Source organism: Carassius gibelio, chromosome A16 (genome assembly GCF_023724105.1).
Source record: "Carassius gibelio isolate Cgi1373 ecotype wild population from Czech Republic chromosome A16, carGib1.2-hapl.c, whole genome shotgun sequence".
Lineage (NCBI taxonomy): Eukaryota > Metazoa > Chordata > Actinopteri > Cypriniformes > Cyprinidae > Carassius > Carassius gibelio.
This window is the reverse complement of record NC_068386.1, coordinates 1345737-1365693: the sequence shown is the minus strand read 5'-3', so window position 1 is coordinate 1365693 and position 19957 is coordinate 1345737. Positions and strand designations below refer to the sequence as shown.

The following is a 19957-nucleotide window of genomic DNA, read 5'->3' as shown; positions in this document are numbered from 1 at the left end:
AGACATGACTTCAGCAAGGATTTACATCATACATCAGATATTCAGGAATCTCCTCTGCTCCAACTCAGGCACTTCTTGTGTTCATCAGCTGTTTTGTGATTTACAGAATGAGAACAGAGATAATGTTGGTCATTGCTGACCGTTTACATGAAGACATCAGCTTCCTTTGGATATTTCTCAAACGAGTTTTGAATTTTAAATCATGCTTTCATGGATATTTGTTATTTGATCGAGTGTGATGGAATGATTTAGAGACAAATCAAAATCACAAAACAGGATGCAAAGTGATACTGACAACCCTATAAAATAGAAATCAATTATCAATAAAAAAATAAAATAAAATAAATAAATAATTGTATATATATATATATATATATATATATATATAATTATATATATAATTATAATTTATATTATATTGTATTATTATTATTTTTTTATATACACACTTTGGGGCAAGAAATTGAAATAATTCAGATTTTTTTTATGTTTTTTGAAAAAAGTAGTATTGTGAAATATTACCGTATAAAGTAACTATTTTCTATCATCACTATATTTTAAAATCTAATTTATTTCTGAATTTTTCAGTTTCATTTCTGCAGTCTTCATGATCTTCAGAAATCATTCAGACATAAACATAAGAATATCTTTATTATAGCGAACATTCGACCGCTAGTGAAAATACACATATTTTACAAATTATAATTGAAAGATTAGAACTAGGGACCCAGATAAAAATAAGATAAAGACAGCAATCAAACCATTTGAAAGATTTGATGGAGTATATACAGACATGTATGATGGGGTCATGAAATATACTGCATAGAAGTGATATTATATGATGCTCTCAGATAGGGTTTAGTGTACTCTTCCAGTATTTTTTCTAATATTCGTGAATCTCAGGTGAACGGTGCTGCTCTGTAGCTTTTCTGGAGAAAAAAAAAAAGGCTATTTCTCTTTGGTGAGACCCTGCCATGGACTGAACGTCTCCCTCGTCCCCGAGGAAATATCACCACTGCCAGTTTGAATGCTAAAATATCCTTTATGTTTAAAAATAAAAACTATATGAATATAAACATTTTACTGTATGATTATACTGTGTATGCATATTTATCATGGTTTATACATATGCATTTTTATATATATATATTTTAATAAAATACAGCTAATGCATTTGACATCTGGCTTTTCCTTCTCTCAATTTTCACATTTTTTTATTTTTTCAAAATCATATTTTAAAAGCAAATAAATGGCAAAACTATTTTAACTGCATGCGCCATGCATAATCAATGCGTTATGATGATGTAACGAGGCAAAAAAAAATTTTAATTAGTCCTACATGGTTTATTTTTCGTTGATGTAAATTTTATTTTATTATTTTTTTACTTGATCAGAAAAGTATGAAACTCGGTTAAGGTTTTGCCACTCAATATGTGAACATGAAACTATTCCTTAAATATAATTTAGTACAAATAAAAACCCCTAAAAAAATCTAAATGTTGAAAAAATTATATATACAGTACATTCATTTTGTTAACATAATGAAACAATATATGTATTTTTGACCGCCACACGAAATTATTCATTAAAACCAATAGAATATCTAACAAAATCGGTTTCCAGAACATTCTCCTTCATCGTTCCTGGCTGGTGGAATTCCTCCGATCCGGAATAATGAATCCCTGACGATTTTTAAACGACAGCTAAAAACTCATCTCTTTCGAAACTACTTGGTTTCTCTTTCTAGCTTGTACTTATTTAAACAATGTCTAAAACTTGGTATTTCAAGCACTTCCTGTGTGTGTTTGCCTCTTTAAGAAGAATCGCTTTATGTATCCCCCAATTGTAAGTCGCTTTGGATAAAAGCTTCCGCAAAACGACTAAATGTAAATGTAAAATTTCAGTTTGTCACACTTATGGAACTTTCTGATCACTTTACAAGACATGAACCATACGTTTCTTCACGGACTGTCCTCCAGAAACCCCATCTTAAAGGAAATACTTGAGATATAATGCAGCTCCTTCAGGATTCAGCAAGATATTTGAGTCTTTTTATTTTTACTATGACTCTTGTTGCTCCAATACAACATCTAAAGCTTTCTGTGAACTTGTTTCGGTGCATTTGAGAAGTGCATATAGAAAACAAGGTCTTAACGCGATGTGTCGGAGTAGAACTGCTTATAAGACGCTTATTTGAGCACGGGCCAGTGAGGATTTAATCGGGGGCCAAATAAGGACCCCAACCGGGCCACACAATGACAGTGGTGAAAAGCAAGGGGAGGGTCGGAGAAATGCAAATGTACCTACTTTGTGCTGCGCGAGAGAACCTCCTCTGCCATTGACAAGTGGCTGCTTCCAGTGGGAGTGGATGGAAGTTAGAAAATAATGCCAGTTTAGCGTCGCCACTTTCACACGCTCACCCGCATTCCTTCCTCTGCGCGCCACCGCGCAGCGCGACGGAGACGCGCGACACTGTGACGCGCCGCATCGCTGAAGGTAAGAGAGCGATATCTACAATCCACCACCTGACAATCTCAGCATGCACGTTGTTAAACACGGGCCTAAGATGACAAAACGGACCGTGCAAACCGTTTTTAAAATCTCAAATAGTGTAAAAAACATTGATCGGTTTTGCTGAGACTTTAGACCAGCAGCAAGTCATCTTAAAGCGTTGTTTCAGCAGGGAAACTTTATGTTACATGCAGTGCATGTTTTGAAAAGCTTGGTTTTGATGATTTATTTGGGTAAAATGATAGATTGAAATACCATCCAGGCCGATTAATCGGACGATATTTGGTTATTTTGAGACTTTATTTATGCACAATTTTATAGATACCCGATGTCTGTCTCAAAACCTAAATGTAGCATTGCTGGATAGTGTACAAATTACTGTTTCAAATGTTTGGCTAATGTTTTCTAGGTTATAAAACTCTTCTCTTAACTTTAAAATGTTTTTGTTTATTCTTGGTTATGCAAATGATGAGTGAACATTCCATGTTATCATTTTGCAAACATTATGGGAATGTTACTTTTAAATGTTATTTGAAACATGAGGCAACATTTAAATAAAGTCAGACAAATGTTTATAGGAAATAATGTTTTAGTGCTAAAGTATTGGGAACACGTTCTATTAATAACATTTTAAAAACGTTAGACAAGTGTTTCAGGAAAAGTTTATTTATGTGTAAGTAATGTTTATAGCTAAAGTTTTAAGAATATTATCGGGTAACTTTGACAAACATTTTAAAAAAACATTATATGTATGTTTCAGGAAAACATTTTTCCATTTATAAATATATAAAAAAGTTACATATATTAATATCTAAAGTTTTGAGAACTATTGTTAATTATTAAAGACCAGATTATGTTGACAAACGTTCCATAATGATGTTAATATTTAAAAGATGTTAAATTAATATTTCAGAAGCAATGTATAAATAATGTTTTTGTGGAAAATTTATTATTAAGGACAGGATAACTTTTTCTAATTTTACTGTTCAGAATGTAACCAAAATATCAGCTAAAGTTCCCTTTTATTTTTATTAATATTGTGTAAATGTTGTGTAAAATTTGTGTGCATATCCTATATGATCATTAATTTTATAGAGTATATATTAGTGCTGTTAAATAGCTTAATCACATCCAAAAATAAAAGTTTGTGTTTACATAAAATATGTGTGTGTACTCTATATATATAAATGCACACACACGCATGTGCATATTTAAGAAAAACATGTTATGTTTATATATTAAATATATTTATATATAATTTAAATATAAACATATACATGTAAATAAATGTAAATGTTTTAAGATGTGTGTATTTATATACACAGTACACACACATAATGTGTAAACAAACTTATATTTTGGATGCGATTAATCGCGATTAATCGATTTGACAGCATTAATATGTGATGCACTGCATCATCCATCTGCTCTCCAAACATCTGCATCAGCTGTTATGAGCGTATTTGTTCCCAGAGATGTTTCGCTGCTTGTCCCATTCATGCATCTTCTTACTCTCATAGAGACACTTGTGCTAGTTTGCACGACTAAGCCTTTCTTAGGAAAATGTGATTATCTGCAGGCCTGACTCGCATTGAGACGCACGCATGAGAAAAGCTCTGCAACACAATAGAGGCGCTGGGAGTTTGTCTGAGAAAGAGAACAGCTTAGATTTTCCAATAATAATGGCCTGTCTGAAGAGAAGAGAATTCACTTACAGTGCTGGACACGACTGAAGCCTGATATTCCTGATTTGGTTGAACATATAACCATTTGTAATGCTTTAATGCACAGGGAATCAAGCAGTTTTCTCAACAGTTTTGTTGCGCCTTTATATTTCGTTGCAGTGACATCAAAGAGCGAGTTGAACAATTGCCTCTTTCTGTCCTTCTACCCCCACTGTCTCTCCCCAATTTCCACTTGATTAGGCTCCGAGCCTCTTGAGTTGAATCCACGGGGAAAATGGTTCACTAATTTCAGGACAAACAAAACCGGGCCACTTCTTCTTTCCACACTAATTTGAGTCAAACTGAATCAGGTAGGATTTTCTCTCCTCTCCCTCTGGAGTCTGTAGATTGGATAAAACCAGAAGAGAGTCATAAAAAGTGCATAAAAGTGCCATTTGTCCTTGCTTGCTCATGCTTGGTCTGCTGGCTTTCACTCAGCACATGAAAAGTCACGTGAGCTGTGTACATGTAGAGTTCTGCACTGTATTATTTTGACACAGTTATCCAGTTTTTACTGATATCTGGAGACACACACTCACTTAACACTGCTTATTCGCAGATTTGTTGAAACAGAAAAATGTGGATTATGGTGATTGATTCTTTTCATATTTAAAAACGGAGCAGGTTCATTGATATACTGGCCCACTACTGGTTGTTTTCTCCAAGTACACGCTGTAATTATGGTAGTTATTATTTCTGTTTCCCAGCGAGAGGTAATTGCGATAACATGGTTGTGTGTTTGAGTGTGTCGTGTTTTCAGCTTGTTTAAAGAGTGATCGATGGCTGCAGATCTCGCAGCACATTAAATGCAGATCTCTTTAAATACTGTCGATCATTGTGGTAAATGTTATTGCTGTTTTAATGCATATTACACCGTGTGTTTGTGATCTTGCTTTGATCCTGGTTTACTTTACACACACTTTCTCTGCAGTCAGAGAATTGCAAAAAGGAGAAATTAACATGCATGCTTTGCAAATTCTGCTGAAGCTTGTTTGTTTGTTTATGTATTTATTGTGTTGTGTTTGCAAAATATTAGTTGTATTATATCAAAGAAAATTATGATTTTTATTTTTCGTATTTTATTTTTATATTTAAGTACATTTTATATAATTTATTTCTTTTGATATAAAATACAAAATTTATAATAATAATGTAAGAAATTTACATTCTTTGTAAATTCAGCAATCTTCCTCTCTGCTGAAACTGGTTCACTTTGGTTTGTTTGTTTGTTTGTTTAGTGTGTTGTGTTTGCAAACTTTGCCTTTTATTACATAAATAAATAAATAAATAAATAAATAAATAAATAAATTATGGGGAATATTAAAACATATATTTTTTTATTTTATTATATAAAATATATGTTCATATTTTACTATTTTTATTTTATTATTATATTTTATTTGTATTCTTCATATTTTTTCACTTTCACTTATATATATATATGCACACACACACACACACACACACTCACATATGTGTTTAAATACATGTAATATAATTAAATTTTTTATACAAAATACAAAATGTATAATGTAAGAAATGTACATTCTTTGCAAATTCAGCATTCACAAGCACATATATTTACTATATATATATATTGTATTTTACATAATATTATAAAATATCTTACAAACCAACTTTCATAATCTGTAAGAAACATTGCTAAATAACAAATCTGGACTATATTATATTATAATAATAATAATTAAGCAATGCATGAAATACGATTTCAAGAGTGGCCACGACAGAATCAAGTTTTCACCATTTTACAGCTTTTTTCCAAACACTTACTGAATTCTCTGTGTCTTCAAGCAGTTGCTTAGCAATGTGGCCTCCTCTCGCTCTCCTTGAATACTAATGCATGAGAGTGGAGGGAGATGCATGCTAACATCAATCTAGTGTGTAGTTTGGAGGAGATTGTAATAGTGTTTTGTGGCATTGAATCTCCCTCAGATTTGGCTTTTTTTTTTTTGCATTAAAAGCAGAAAAGCATTGCATCTAATGCCCCTCATGAACATTCATTTCGTCATGTTCTTGTTCACCACTAGATGGCGGTGTGTGAAGCTGCTTTCTCTGCTCAGTCGGTCCATGTGTTTGTGTGCAGGTGAAACCGGACAGACTTCCAAAGCTGCTGATGATGAAGAACAAATTCAAGAGTTTAATGCTATTTTTATTTTTTTTACACACTGAATCATATGTTTACAAAAAAATGCTCTGAAAGATGCATTTTAAACTCTTTTAATCAAATAGCATTATCCTTGCAAAGCATTGTGGGACATCATAACCAGCCTTATTCAAGGTTTGGATACAGCTGAGATTTTTCCCTTCGTTTTTCTCATCGTCAAAGGTGAAGTTTGCACGAATAGTGACTGTTTCCAAACAGGTTTCCCTTCTGCTGTAGAGCCACAGTTTTAAACATTTTGAGATCGACCTACAAATTACTTACAATAACCTTCTTTTCTCACAAAATACATTATTTGAATGTTTTTTTTTTTTTTAATGTTTCTAAAAAACTTTCCAGGATTTTTTTTTTTCAGAACATTCTAGGGATTTTGGGAAAGTTTCCAGAAATTAAACGGAAGTTTTCCACCTCTTTGCAACTCAAATCAAATCAAGTGTATTTTTGGCCTTTAGCAGAAAAAGCTGAAGCTCTGGTGCTTTGAAAGGTTTGATAACTGTCCAGATTCATCTTGGACAAACTCTTCAGCAAACAGGAAAGAGCCATTACAGAGATAAATGATCTAGTTTACGCAGGAGCAGCCGTTATGTGACATTGTGCTACTAATTTGTTTAGTAAAGTTTGTGAAACAACTCAAATATTTGGATTTTTAATATGTTTTTGAAAGAAATGTCTCCTGCTCTCCGAGGCTTCTTGTTTATTTGATCAAAACTAGAGTAAATATTGTGAAACATCCTTACATTTTAAAATAACCATGATACAGTAAAAAAAAAAATCAAGGATGCATTAAATTGTTTAAAAATGACAGAAAACATGCACAAAAAAAGCGAAAATTTCAAATAAATGCTGCTTTTTAACATCTTCTATTCATCTGTGAATCCTGAAAAATTAAATCCATCACAGTTTCCACAAAAATATCGTGCCGCACAACTTTGTTCAACACTGATAATAATCAGAAATGTTTCTCGAGCAGTAAATCGTCATATTTTCATGATTTCTGAAGATCATGTGACACTGAAGACTGGAGGAATGATGCTGAAAATACAGCGGAGCATCACAGAAATAAATTACACTTTAACAGATATCCACATAGTTAACAGTTATTTAAAATCTTAAAAATATTTCACAGTTTTACTGTATTTCTAAACAAATAAATGCAGCACTGCTGAGCAGAAGAGACTTAATGAATCCAAACGTTTACTGGCAGTGTATAACTCCAACTCCTCCCAAATTACGTTACATGCAGTCCACGCACAAACTTCACAGAGCCATTAAAGCCTAATTGTACGCTCTCTGTTTGACGTCACTGTTAGTTACACTACAGTCATCGTGACGTTACATTCATGCATTTCCCAGATGTGACTTACATTGCATTCACGCTTTAAATCTGATCAGTTCGAATCGATCCCATGATCTTAGCATTGCATGAGCCGCTATTGAGGAGTGCAAAAGGTTATTTTGCACATGTGTTTCGGTCGTATCTTGAACCTCTTGTCTTGAGATACGAGTTGTCCTCTGGAGACGAGTATAATTAACCCAAATGAAGACAGGAAGCACCTCACCCACGTGCTCAATCTTCCCTCTGCGTCTCTCCCTGCGGATCTGCATTTACTCCTCTTGTCTCTTACTGTCTTTACTGGAAGCAACGAGAAGCCGTTTCCTGAAAAACCCGTCAATTATCTCCCAGCATGCATAAGTGGATTTACAAGCTCCTGTCATGCTTTTGAGTATTTCACAAATGCACCTAACAGACAAAAAGAAACATTTCGTGAAAGCTGAATATTAACTTTGAGACTCTGTGAAAGATGTGTGTGCAATGCTCAAACACATCCGTCTGCATGCTTTCTCTCAGATATTTCTGATAGGGGACAAAAGAAATGGGCATTTTCTGATGCAAAACTAATAATAATAAAATAATAATGCACTAAAATAACTATTACTAACTTATCAAGATCACTAACTTAATGGGCTGTGTTTATGCATTCCACTCGACCGCTGATTTTCCATGTAAAACTGCATGATTTTTCAGTTTTTGGTCACTTTTGAGCTTAAATTTTAATATTGTGCACAGTAATTTGAACAAACAACACACTAGCACCAAGTTTTGCATCAGAGAATGTTTAATGCAGTTTCTTTTTATTTGTCCTTTACCAGAAATATCTGAGAGGAAAATGTTATCGTTTAAAAAAAAAAAGCATCACTTATAGTGATTTGCAAAGTCAACCTAGTATTAGATTTGCATCAGAAAATGTTTAATGCAGTCTCTTCTTTTATTTGTTCTGTATCAGAAATATTTTCCAAAAATATCCCCAAGTTCTTGCTAATTTTTTATGCATTATTTATTTATGTTTTAAACATCCTTGCATCAGCACATATCAAAAATAGGTCTTAAATACCGTATTTTTCAGACTATAAGTTGCACCTGAGTATAAGTCGCATCAGTCCAAAAATACGTCATGATGAGGAAAAAAAACATATATAAGTCGCACTGGACTATAAAAACAAAGAACCAAGAGAAAGCATTACCGTCTCCAGCCACGAGGGGGCGCTATATGCTGCTCAGTGTAGACTACAGGAGAACTGAGCAGCATAGAGCGCCCTCTGGCGGCTGCAGACGGTAAAGTTTTCTCTTGGTTCATGTCAAATTAATTTTGATAAATAAGTCGCACCTGACTATAAGTCGCAGGACCAGCCAAACTATGAACAGAAGTTTGACTTATAGTCCGGAAAATACGTTAGATCCTATATGTTTTTAGTCATTTGAAGAAACATCTCCCTAGTTTTGTTTTGTTTTAATCATAAAATGCCCAAAGCACTTTCCTTTTTATTATGTGTGCTCAATCAGAAATCTGAGAGAAGACAGACCATTGTAGAAGTCTCATCCAGCGCTTCTCTAAACGACTCCTTTACACTTTTACCTGAAATGCACCATGTCTTCCTGAAGTGAAGAGTGAGTCTCTGAGGAAGCCCCCGGTGAGTCTGTCCTTCCAGCGCTGGCCTGTAATTTCTGCAGATGAAAGACTATCTGCTAACCCTAGCCCTAACAATCCAGGTGTTAAACACACAGCTTCCTTCTCTCCCTAATCACAGCCTTTGAAAATAACATACTGTACCTGGATTCAACGCCAGATTTCACTGGTCGCTGGTCTCTGAAGCTGATTCGGGTTTTTATTGATATGGAGGATGAGTTGTGTCTGTAGTTTTGCACCTGGAGGTTGTTTGAGTGTTTCCTGTAATCCATGTGAACATACAGACTGACATCTGTTTTCATCCGGGATCAGTGAGGATAATCTGTGTGTGTGTTCCACTATATGTACAAAAGCTGTTAAAAAGGTACACTTTTATACCTAAAGAGTCCATGCTGGCACCTTAAATGTACAAATAAGTACCTAAAGTCTCATTTTAGTAACTAAAAGGTACAATAGTGTTTCTTTTGAAAAGGTACCTCCCTAGTGACAGCTTTTGGACCTTTTTTTCTGAGAGTGTGTATATATGTGTACAGTATGTGTGTGTGTTGGGTCTTTTTCTCACCAAGGCTGCAGTTATTTGATCAGAAAATAGAGTAAAATTTAGAAATATTTTTACTATTTCAAACATCTGTTTTCTGTGTGAATCTGTGTTAAAGTGTAATTTATTTCTGTGATGCTCCGCTGTATTTTCAGCATCATTCCTCCAGTCTTCAGTGTCACATGATCTTCAGAAATCTTGAAAATATGATGATTTGCTGCTCAAGAAACATTTCTGATTATTATCAGTGTCGTGCTGCACAATATTTTTGTGATGCATATGATTTTTCAGGATTCACAGATGATCAGAAAGTTCAAAAGAACAGCGTTTTTTGTAACATTATAAATGTCTTTACTGTCACTTTTGATCAATTTGCATGCATTTATTTTATTTTTTAAATTGTACTGAAAAACCTTATTTTGGTGCATTAGATGCAAGAAAAAAATGTAGTATTTTTTTCTCAAACTTTTTTTTTTTTTGTATTTTTTTAAAAAGATATATATTTTCCACTGGTCTCTTCCTTGTCACTTGACTTTTTGTCTTCTTTTTCAATGTTAAATCTTCATTGTATGTGAAATTATGTTCAAGAAGTTAAAAATACTAACAAATTCAGTGGGACGATGCTCATATCCTTTATCTCCGACTCAATCCCTCTTGCTTTACTGCTGTAATCGTTTTCTCAAGATAACATTCTATAGTAAACTCTCTCACTTCAAGGCTTTGGCACAAAATGCTGCGTCTTCCAGCCAGTAAGGAAGGAGGAAAGATGAAATAAACAGATAGGACGAGAGCGCTGAAGAGCTTACTGTAGCTTTCATGTGTTCCTCAGAGCTCGGGTTCGACCAAACCACAGACACAGAAGAAGGTGAGCCTTCTTGAGTTTGTGTTCATTTCTAGAATTTATTTTTGTTGTTGTTGTTGTTATTTTTAATATGCCTGTTTTTATTATTTCTGTTATATTTTCATTTCAATTTTTTTTGAGTAATTTCATTTCAAAGTTTGAGTAATTTTTTTGTGTGCTTGTCATCTTTATTTTTATTAAACATGGCTGTATAGTTGAGTTTTATTTATTTTAGTACATAAGTTAAATATAATTTAAATGTAAATTAGTTTTATTGAAGTTTTAAGGTTTTTTTTCAATATTTTAATCAATTATTTCATGTATATAGTTTTTATACATTTATATTTCAATTTTAGTTACATGTTCTGTTTTAGTTTATATTTCCTGTTTTTATTTACATTATATCTTACATTATGTAATTTTGTTCTGTTTTTGTCATGAAGTTAAATGTTATTTTTAAAAACTTTTTTGTTTCAGTTTTAGCTTATATTTTTTATTTCATTTAAATTTTAGCCCTGATTTTTGCCAATTTTCAATTGTTTTTGTCATTTTTATTAGCTTATTTATTTATTTAAAATATGTAGTTTTTATAAATTTTTTATCAGTTTTAGTTCGTCAAGTTAAACTAAATGAAAATTATATAAATATATATATATATATATATATATATATATATATATATATATATATTATGTGTTATGGGTTTTCTATGAATTTTCTATGAATTTAAAATGTTTTTTTTTTTAGGTTTGCATGCATATTTTGATAACTTAAACATCTGTAAACATTGTTATGTATTTTGGAACCACATTTTACTGTACACAAAAGGAAATTGCTGTTTCACATTACAAGTTTTAAAAATTGCAGCTGATTCGAATGCATTAATTTGGGCTGCAATTAGTCTAACATTAAAATGGAATGCGTTTACTGACCTTTAACCTCATCGTTTAGAGACTTGAACTGTGTGTTTGGGTCAAGTTTTTCTTCTCCATGTGCTCAGCTGATATCACATGACTGTGTGTGTGTGTGTGTGTGTGTGTGTGTGTGTGTGTGTAACGCGAACCCTCGCTTCTCCAGCCACCTGTGCCTATAGAGAAGACAGCGTCTTTGTGTTCACAGCTCTGTGTCTGAACACACACTCGACAGGTGCCAGTCAACTCTGGAGCGCAAACATGCACACAAGTTTGGAATCACTACTGTTTTTTTATACTGTTTTTGAAAGTTTCTTCTGCTCATCAAGGGTTTGTTTATTTGATATTAAAATTGTGTAATATTATCAAAATCTAAAATAGCCATATTCTATGTGAATATCTGATAAAATGTAATTTATTTCTGTGATGCACAGCTGAATTTTCATCATCATTACTCCAGTCTTCAGTGTCACATGATCTTCAGAATTAATGATTTCCTGCTCTTTTCTGATTATTATCAATGTTGGAAACAATTGTGCTGCTTTATATATTTTTGGAAACTGTGACGCATTTAATTTTTCAGGATTCACAAATGAATAGAAAGTTTGAAAAAGAATTATTTCTGAAGATCATGTGACACTGAAGACTGGAGTAATGATGCTGAAAAATCAGCTGCGCATAACAGAAATAAATTAAATTTTAATAGATGTTCATGTAGAACTCGCTTAGTTTTTAATTATAATAATATTTACGATTTTTTTACTGTATTTACTGTATTTTTAATCACATAAATGCAGCCTTGGTGAGCAAGAGACTTTCAAAAACATAAAAAGTCTTGCGTATATATATCAAGGAGATTTTATTCCTTTACATGGCAAATTTTGAAAAGCCATCAGATAAAATTAAAGAGCACCGAATCACAGTTTGTTTTGTTTTTGTGTGTCGTTTAGGAGTGGCTTCATCTGAAATAGTTATTATCCCAATAATAGACCGGTGTGAACAAATACAGAATGATAAACTAAGCAGAATATAGAGATTTGCATGGCTAAAGTTCAGAAACCCTTTAGTGATAATACACACAATTAAGGTGTTAAGCTCTTTGTTGTTGTTTACTGATTTACAAACAACCGACACAGTCATTAAAATTAAGCAGTGCTGTAACAAATAGTTGGCCATTTTTAACTAGTTTTTGTCCTTTATTAGCTTCTAAACTAAACATTTGATTCAGTTTAGCAGTTTAAAATTATTTCTTTCATTCAACAAAAGCAAATATTAAAGCAGATCTAGAAATACAGTGTAAATATCCTGATTTGTTCAGCCATGTGGTCCAGCTGCTCTGTTTTTAATGACCGTCAGTTAGCCGTCTTGTTTGGACTGAGATTGATGAATGTTTGAGTCTGTCCTCACCAAACACTGAAAGTGTGGTTAAATATAAAACCTTGTCCATTATCTGCTTGTGCTTTAAACAGCGATTGACCGAGAGGTCGAGTCGTTCCCGTAGAAGGACACACTGCGGCTCGTGTGTGTGTTTTCTGTGTGAATCTATACCTTCATCCGTTTTCTGCTTCCTAAAATACTCAATACACACTTGGAAATCTCCAATGCGGTCTCAAGTGTTTCCTAGAGAGATTAAACACAGCAAACGGAGTCTTCTCAGATGTTTCTGCTGCAAATCTCTCAAAATTGTCTTGCAACTGACTCCATTTATTTCTCATAAGGATTTAAGCTTCTGAGACGCTCAAAAACAAGCTCTGTTAAGTCCCTAGAGCTACAGAAGATCAACATTTAAGCAAGTCTTTTCTGATAGAAATGTGATTAAACACAGCAAACAGAGTCTTCTCAGAAGAAAAAAGAAATGTGGTTAAATGCAGATGATTCTCCTGAAAAAAAAAGTCTCAGTAATCTCTAACGATTGCAGGAAATATCTTAAAATTTCCATGCAGTTTACTTCATTGGTTTCTATTTTTATTTCTCCAAAGGAACTGTAGAATAAACATCAGAGACACAAAAATTATACTGAACTCTATTGGCTGTAATAACGAGTCTGTTTCCCAAAATACACTCGCATCAAGGAAGGAAACATCATCTTTTTATTTTTGATTTCTAATCTAATTTTTATTTCTCAGAAGTGGTTGTAGGAGAAACATCAGAGACTCCATTAGCTATGGAAGAGCAACTTCTGAACAATGATGATTGTTTACTGAATCTGTTTTCCAAAATACACAATACCCACTCATAACGAATCATATCTTATAGTATCATATCTTATAGTATCATATTGCATCGTATCATATAGTATAGTATAGTATAGTATAGTATCGTATATTAGTATTGTGACATTTCTCACTGTAACGTTTCGTATAGTATAGTATAATTCCTTATCGTATAGTATTGTAACATTTCATACAGTATCGCATAGTATAGTATAGTACTGTGTCGTATTGTATAGTATCATATAGTATCGTATCATATTGTAAAGTATCGTATAGTATAGTATAGTATAATACTGTATCGTATAGTATTGTAACATTTCGTACAGTATCATATCTTTTAGTGTAGTACATTATAATACCATATCATTTAGTATTTAAACATTTCGTACAGTATCATATAGTATAGTATAGTATAGTACTGTATCTTATCGTAACATAACGTATCATATCATATTTTATCATATTGTGCAGTATCGTATCATATCATATTGTATAGTTTCGTATAGTATAGTATAGCATAGTATCATATCATATCGTTTAGTATAGTATTGTATCGTATCATATCATATTGTACATACCGTATCATATCGTATAGTATAGTATTGTATAGAATAGTATAGTATAGAACTGTATCGTATCTTAACATAACGTATCATATCGTATTGATTCATATCGTACAGTATCGTATCATATTGTATAGTATTGTATAGTATAGTATAGCATAATATCATATCATGTTGTATAGTATAGTTTAGTATAGTATCGTATCATATTGTATAGTATCGTATAGTATAGTATAGCATAATATCATATCATATAGTATAGTATAGTTTAGTATAGGATCATATTGTATAGTATCGTATCGTATCGGTCTGATATCAGGCTTCTGTCTGTGCTTTACACTCCCACAGCAGAGGAGACTGTATTCCCACAGACTGTGTGTGTGGGGTGGGGGTATGTGCTTGAGTGTGTGTGTGTGTGTGTGTGTGTGTGTGTGTGTTTTCTCAAGGCCATGTGAGCTGCTCAGAGCACTAATTTGTGTTTCTCTGCCTGACGTCTGCAGACTCACCTCCCCAGGATCTAGAGAGGATTCACACTGACCGCTGGACCTAGAGATTCACCCTCGTGTCGTGAGTATTGTGGTTTATATTAAAGAATCATTGCATAGGCCATACGATCAGATCTGGATTAAAATAGTGTGTTTGAAATACAGGAGAGTAGTGTTCACCGTTGTTGTAAAATGCTCAGGATGACATTCGAAAGCAATGAACCAGTTTGCTGCATAACATAATCTCATATCTGGCTAATGAGTTGTGTATTTAGATTCTTAATACTAATACTTTATTTATTTATTTTTTTGGACATTGGTGACATATTTCTTTGTCTCCTCTGTTGGTGTACAGAAAGAGTGTTGAGGTAAAAAATAATTTATGTTTATTTTTAATAATGTTTTAAAGTCTCTTCTGCTCTCCATTCAGTAAAAAAATACAGTAAATAGTGAAATATTATTACAAGTTAGAATAACTGTTTTCTATGTGAATCTGTGTTAAAGTGTAATTTATTTCTGTGATGCTCCGCTGTATTTTCAGCATCATTCCTCCAGTCTTCAGTGTCACATGATCTTCAGAAATCATGAAAATTTGATGATTTGCTGCTCATTTCTGATTGTTATCAATGTTGAAAACATTGCATTTGGTGATGCATTTGATGAGTCATGATGATTTGGATAATTTTCATGATTCACAGATGAACAGAAAATTTAGAAGAACAGAATTTATTTGACATAGAATCTTCTGTAGCATTATAAATGTCTTTACTGATCTCAAATTTGATCGATTTGACCGAAAACAAAAAACTAGCTTATACTTGGTCTCTATTTAAATGATATTGCATTTAAAGAGAAAGCATCTCCTGTGAGCTGTGCTGCATTGAGACGCATGTAACTGTAGGAGGATGACTGACAGCAGCTTTGCGTGTGGAAGCTCAGGAAGGGTGCAGTAAAGTGTGGGTGGCCCACAGTGAGATCAGGGCGTCACATTCCTCAGCTGGGTGAGCGTTTGTGTGCGGGACAGACCCTCCTCAGCACACACTGATGTCAGACTGACCCATACGTCAGCACACTCCACGCCTGTCAATCACACACCGTCTCATTCAGGTCCAAATATGTGGCTGTGACGTTATGGGTATTTAATGCACGCTGCTGCAATTATGTTCTTTGAGTGTAGTTAGAGCAATTTTTATTTTTTACATTTATGCATTAAACACATGCTTTTAAACATGCATGTGTAAATGCATTTATGGAAATAGTAAACATAGTTATCAGCATTGGGCTTTAACTCTTTCTGTTCGCAGCAGAGCATCGGCAAACATGAGTTTAATTTGCAGCATTTTCTGGTAGTTCTGAATTTAGATGAGATGCTGTTGAGCGGAAAAAGGTTATTATCGTACACTAATACCTATTTAAAAAAATGTTAATTGATATATATTTGAAATTAGTAAAAAAAAAAAAAACTTAAACTAAACAAAATTTTGAAATGTCGCTTTGGCTGCATTTAAAATATCTTAAAATAAATTAAATTAATTAATAAACTGAAATGTTTCCTTGGCTACTAACTGAAATAAGTTTAATTTGCAGCACTAAAATTCCTGATAAAAAAATAAAATATATATATAAAAAAAATCTAAATAGTAATATTTAAAAAAGACAAAACTAATAAAAATGGCAAAAGTACATTAGAATATTTAGCTTTATAAAAACTATTTTAAAGAATGCAGCAACCATATGTTTCACATGATTTTCTTTCATATAAATATTTTCTTTCATAGTCAACAGATTAAATTAAACAAAACAAATGATATTTAAACATAAATATAAAACAAAAATACATTTTTAAATTGCTACAACATTACCTTTTGACCATTGATTATAAGTATAAAGTAACACACATATTAATATTAATATATATATATGCATGTTAATATTCACATCTGACTGATTCTCTGGAGTTGTTTTAGAGATGATGTTGGACGGAGAGTTGTTTTCTGCTTCTGTAGGTCATGACTCATGATGATTATCGCACACATGAGTTATGATTATGGGAAAGCGCTGCTGTGGCTGTCATCGGACTTATTTATGTTAGATGTGTTATCAGATGCCGCTGTCACCGGGGAGGCCCTTATCTGTTTTTCTGCATCTCACAAAATGGGCTTTCTAAGTCTAAAGAACATACTTTGAGATATTTTCAGCAGCTCCTTCTGAAAAACAGGAAATAACGGGAACGATGTTGATGGCAGATGCCAATTAAATTAAAACTCGACTTTGTGAAATATGAAGTTGATTTTTGAAGGTAGTTTTGACTTTGTGAAGAACAGCCCTCTAGTGGAGAACAGGATGAATTATGGCTTTCGACTGGATTCCTGAAGAGATGAGATCGGTATTTATTAAAAACCTTAAATACCTCCATCAGATTACAGAGGCATTTCCTGTGTCCTGTTTTATTGTGTGTGTGTGTGTGTGCGTGCATGTGTGTACATAGATTCAACTAGTGCAATGTAAATATGGTGCTTTTCTCATTGCATTTGTATTTATGCATTTGGCAAATACTTTTATACAAAAAAACTTGCATTGTATTCATAGACATCAGTTCATGCATTCCCTGGGAATCGAACCCATGACCTACTGTTTGTACTGGCTATTACTTAAAGGAATAGTTCACCATTATTTACTCACACCTCAAATCTGTAAGTGTGCTCATGGAGGTCCTATAGCTCAAATAGTGGCACAATGCATGAATGCAGTAATGCATGAAATGATAAAATGCATGCAGTAGCGTAGCCAGAAAAGAGACTCTGGGTGTGCATTTGAAAATCTGGGTGTGCCACATTTATTGTCAGATTACTGTGCAAAATTATGGGATAGTATTTTTGTCACACTGCTTCCGTCCAACCATACTCCTAGTGTTAATTTGCAGGTCGTGTCAAAATGTAGTTAATTGTTAAATGTAATAATTTTCTTCCAAATACGATAATTTTGAACTTTAGCTATTTCATTTTGTTTATTTCTCATTACAATTTATTCATTTTAAATAAATTATAATAGATAATTATAGGATTAAAATGAATTGTAGTTGCTCAATATAGATCTTATATTTGCGCGCGTGCCGAGGCGCAGGTTTGCGCGCTTCGGATGAGCGCGTGCACGAATCTTCTCACTGCGCGCGTGAACTCGCTGCGCATGCATCAACAGAAACATTTATTAGCTGAACCCTGTTTTTGTACGTGCCATTTATAGCAAGCCATATTACAGATGATATTACAGATGCTTTGTCAGATTTAAGTTGAAGCGCGTGCCGAACCGTGTGTTGTGAACCGAACGTTTTTTTTTTCAGCGAACCGTGCCATCCCTATTACCTCAATAATCAATCAATTACAGGCCTAAAACAATCATGCCCGAGCAGACGGATATTATTACATCTCATCACACCGGCACCCGCGTCTAAATCAGTTGTATGGTCTGTTTTCAGTCTAAAACACTTGTGTCAAGTATAAATGTCTCGTCTGTTTCGGGAGGTGCGCGCGCAGTCAGCGGAGGCTCGCACCTTTTTTTCTCAGATTTTGAAAAATCTTCGCGATCGACTTAAAATGCTTCCAAGATCGACTTGTCGACCGCGATCGACGGATTGGTGACTCCAGATAAAGCGACCAACTTTTTTTGAGTAAGCTTTGATTATGCGTGACACAGTCTCAATTTGTGGGAGGCATGTATTGGGCTCAAACGCTGTGCGTGCACGCGCTACGCGGGACGGGTAGTCACCCTACCTGGCACACCTGTCTAGAGTGTGTCCACCTTTGTGTGTGGGTCCATGTACATCCTGAATCGACAGGTAAAAAAAAAAGCCTCAAGTCCAAATATTCATTTATCACCAATTAACTGTTTGCCAAACACATCCTGCTTCGATGTCCAGATCTGAATTTAAAAAAATCTCAAACATGCTCCGAAGCGCCGATCTGAATCAACCGAGTCGCGAACAGGCTCCGAAATGCCGATCTGAATCAACCGAGTCGCGAAAAGGCTCCGAAGTGCCGATCTGAATCAACCGAGTCGCGAACATGCTCCGAAGTGCCGATCAGAATCAACCGAGTCGCGAACAGGCTCCGAAGTGCCGATCTGAATCAACCGAGTCGCGAACAGGCTCCGAAGTGCCGATCTGAATCAACCGAGTCGCGAACATGCTCCGAAGTGCCGATCAGAATCAACCGAGTCGCGAACAGGCTCCGAAATGCCGATCTGAATCAACCAAGTCGCGAACAGGCTCCGAAGTGCCGATCTGAATCAACCGAGTCGCGAACAGGCTCCGAAATGCCGATCTGAATCAACCGAGTCGCGAACAGGCTCCGAAGTGCCGATCTGAATCAACCGAGTCGCGAACAGGCTCCGAAGTGCCGATCTGAATCAACCGAGTCGCGAACAGGCTCCGAAGTGCCGATCTGAATCAACCGAGTCGCGAACAAAAAAAATAAATAATAATATTCTAAATAAACAACAATAGCCCAAGTTTAGTAAACATTTTTTATTGAGACTATAAAAAATAATTCTGCATCTATTTTTAAGTGTGCCAGCTGCCACTGTGGGTGGCACAGGCACACCCTGGCATCTGCCTTTTTTCTATACAGTGGTATATCAGCAGTTCATTGTGTCAGTTAATAATAATAATAAAAAAAAAACATTACATTATAACAGTTGACCATATCACTTGTGCACAAAACAGCATTACTGAGTTAACTAAAAATTAAATTAAAATAAAATAATAAAAAATGTGTCACTTAAAATAATATAAACAAATAATATAAACTATAAAAAAATAAAATTAACCGGAATTAAATATAAAAACATATTTTATTGTTGCTAAAACAACATTTCTCAGTTAGTTTAACTTTAAATACTAACTAAAACTGAAATTAAAATAAAAACTTTTTTTAATTGTCACTTTAAATAAAAGAAACACATAAAATAAACTATAAAAAATTTAATTTAATTAAATTAACTCAGATAAAATATAAAAACGTATTCT

At 33.9% G+C, this 19957-nt stretch overlaps 2 protein-coding genes across 4 annotated transcripts in view; both read left to right on the top strand.

Moving 5' to 3' along the window:
- The window catches only part of LOC128030311 (protein naked cuticle homolog 2-like), a 38006-nt gene extending 37695 nt beyond the window's left edge, over positions 1 to 311 (top strand). The window contains exon 9 of the mRNA XM_052617821.1: positions 1 to 311. This exon is cut by the window's left edge and continues 507 nt beyond it. Within this exon, the coding sequence (XP_052473781.1) occupies positions 1 to 8 (8 nt within the window). The 3' untranslated portion in view covers positions 9 to 311.
- Positions 312 to 2348: 2037 nt separating this feature from the next.
- The window catches only part of zgc:158766 (uncharacterized protein LOC100009641 homolog), a 67921-nt gene continuing 50312 nt past the window's right edge, over positions 2349 to 19957 (top strand). Inside the window, exons 1-3 of one of the 3 annotated variants that reach the window (XM_052617818.1) lie at positions 2349 to 2496; positions 10639 to 10786; positions 14950 to 15016. The gene's annotated coding sequence lies outside the window, so the exon portion shown is untranslated. The remainder of the gene's footprint in view (positions 2497 to 10638; positions 10787 to 14949; positions 15017 to 19957) is intronic. The other 2 variants (XM_052617819.1, XM_052617820.1) reach the window with 2 other exon arrangements.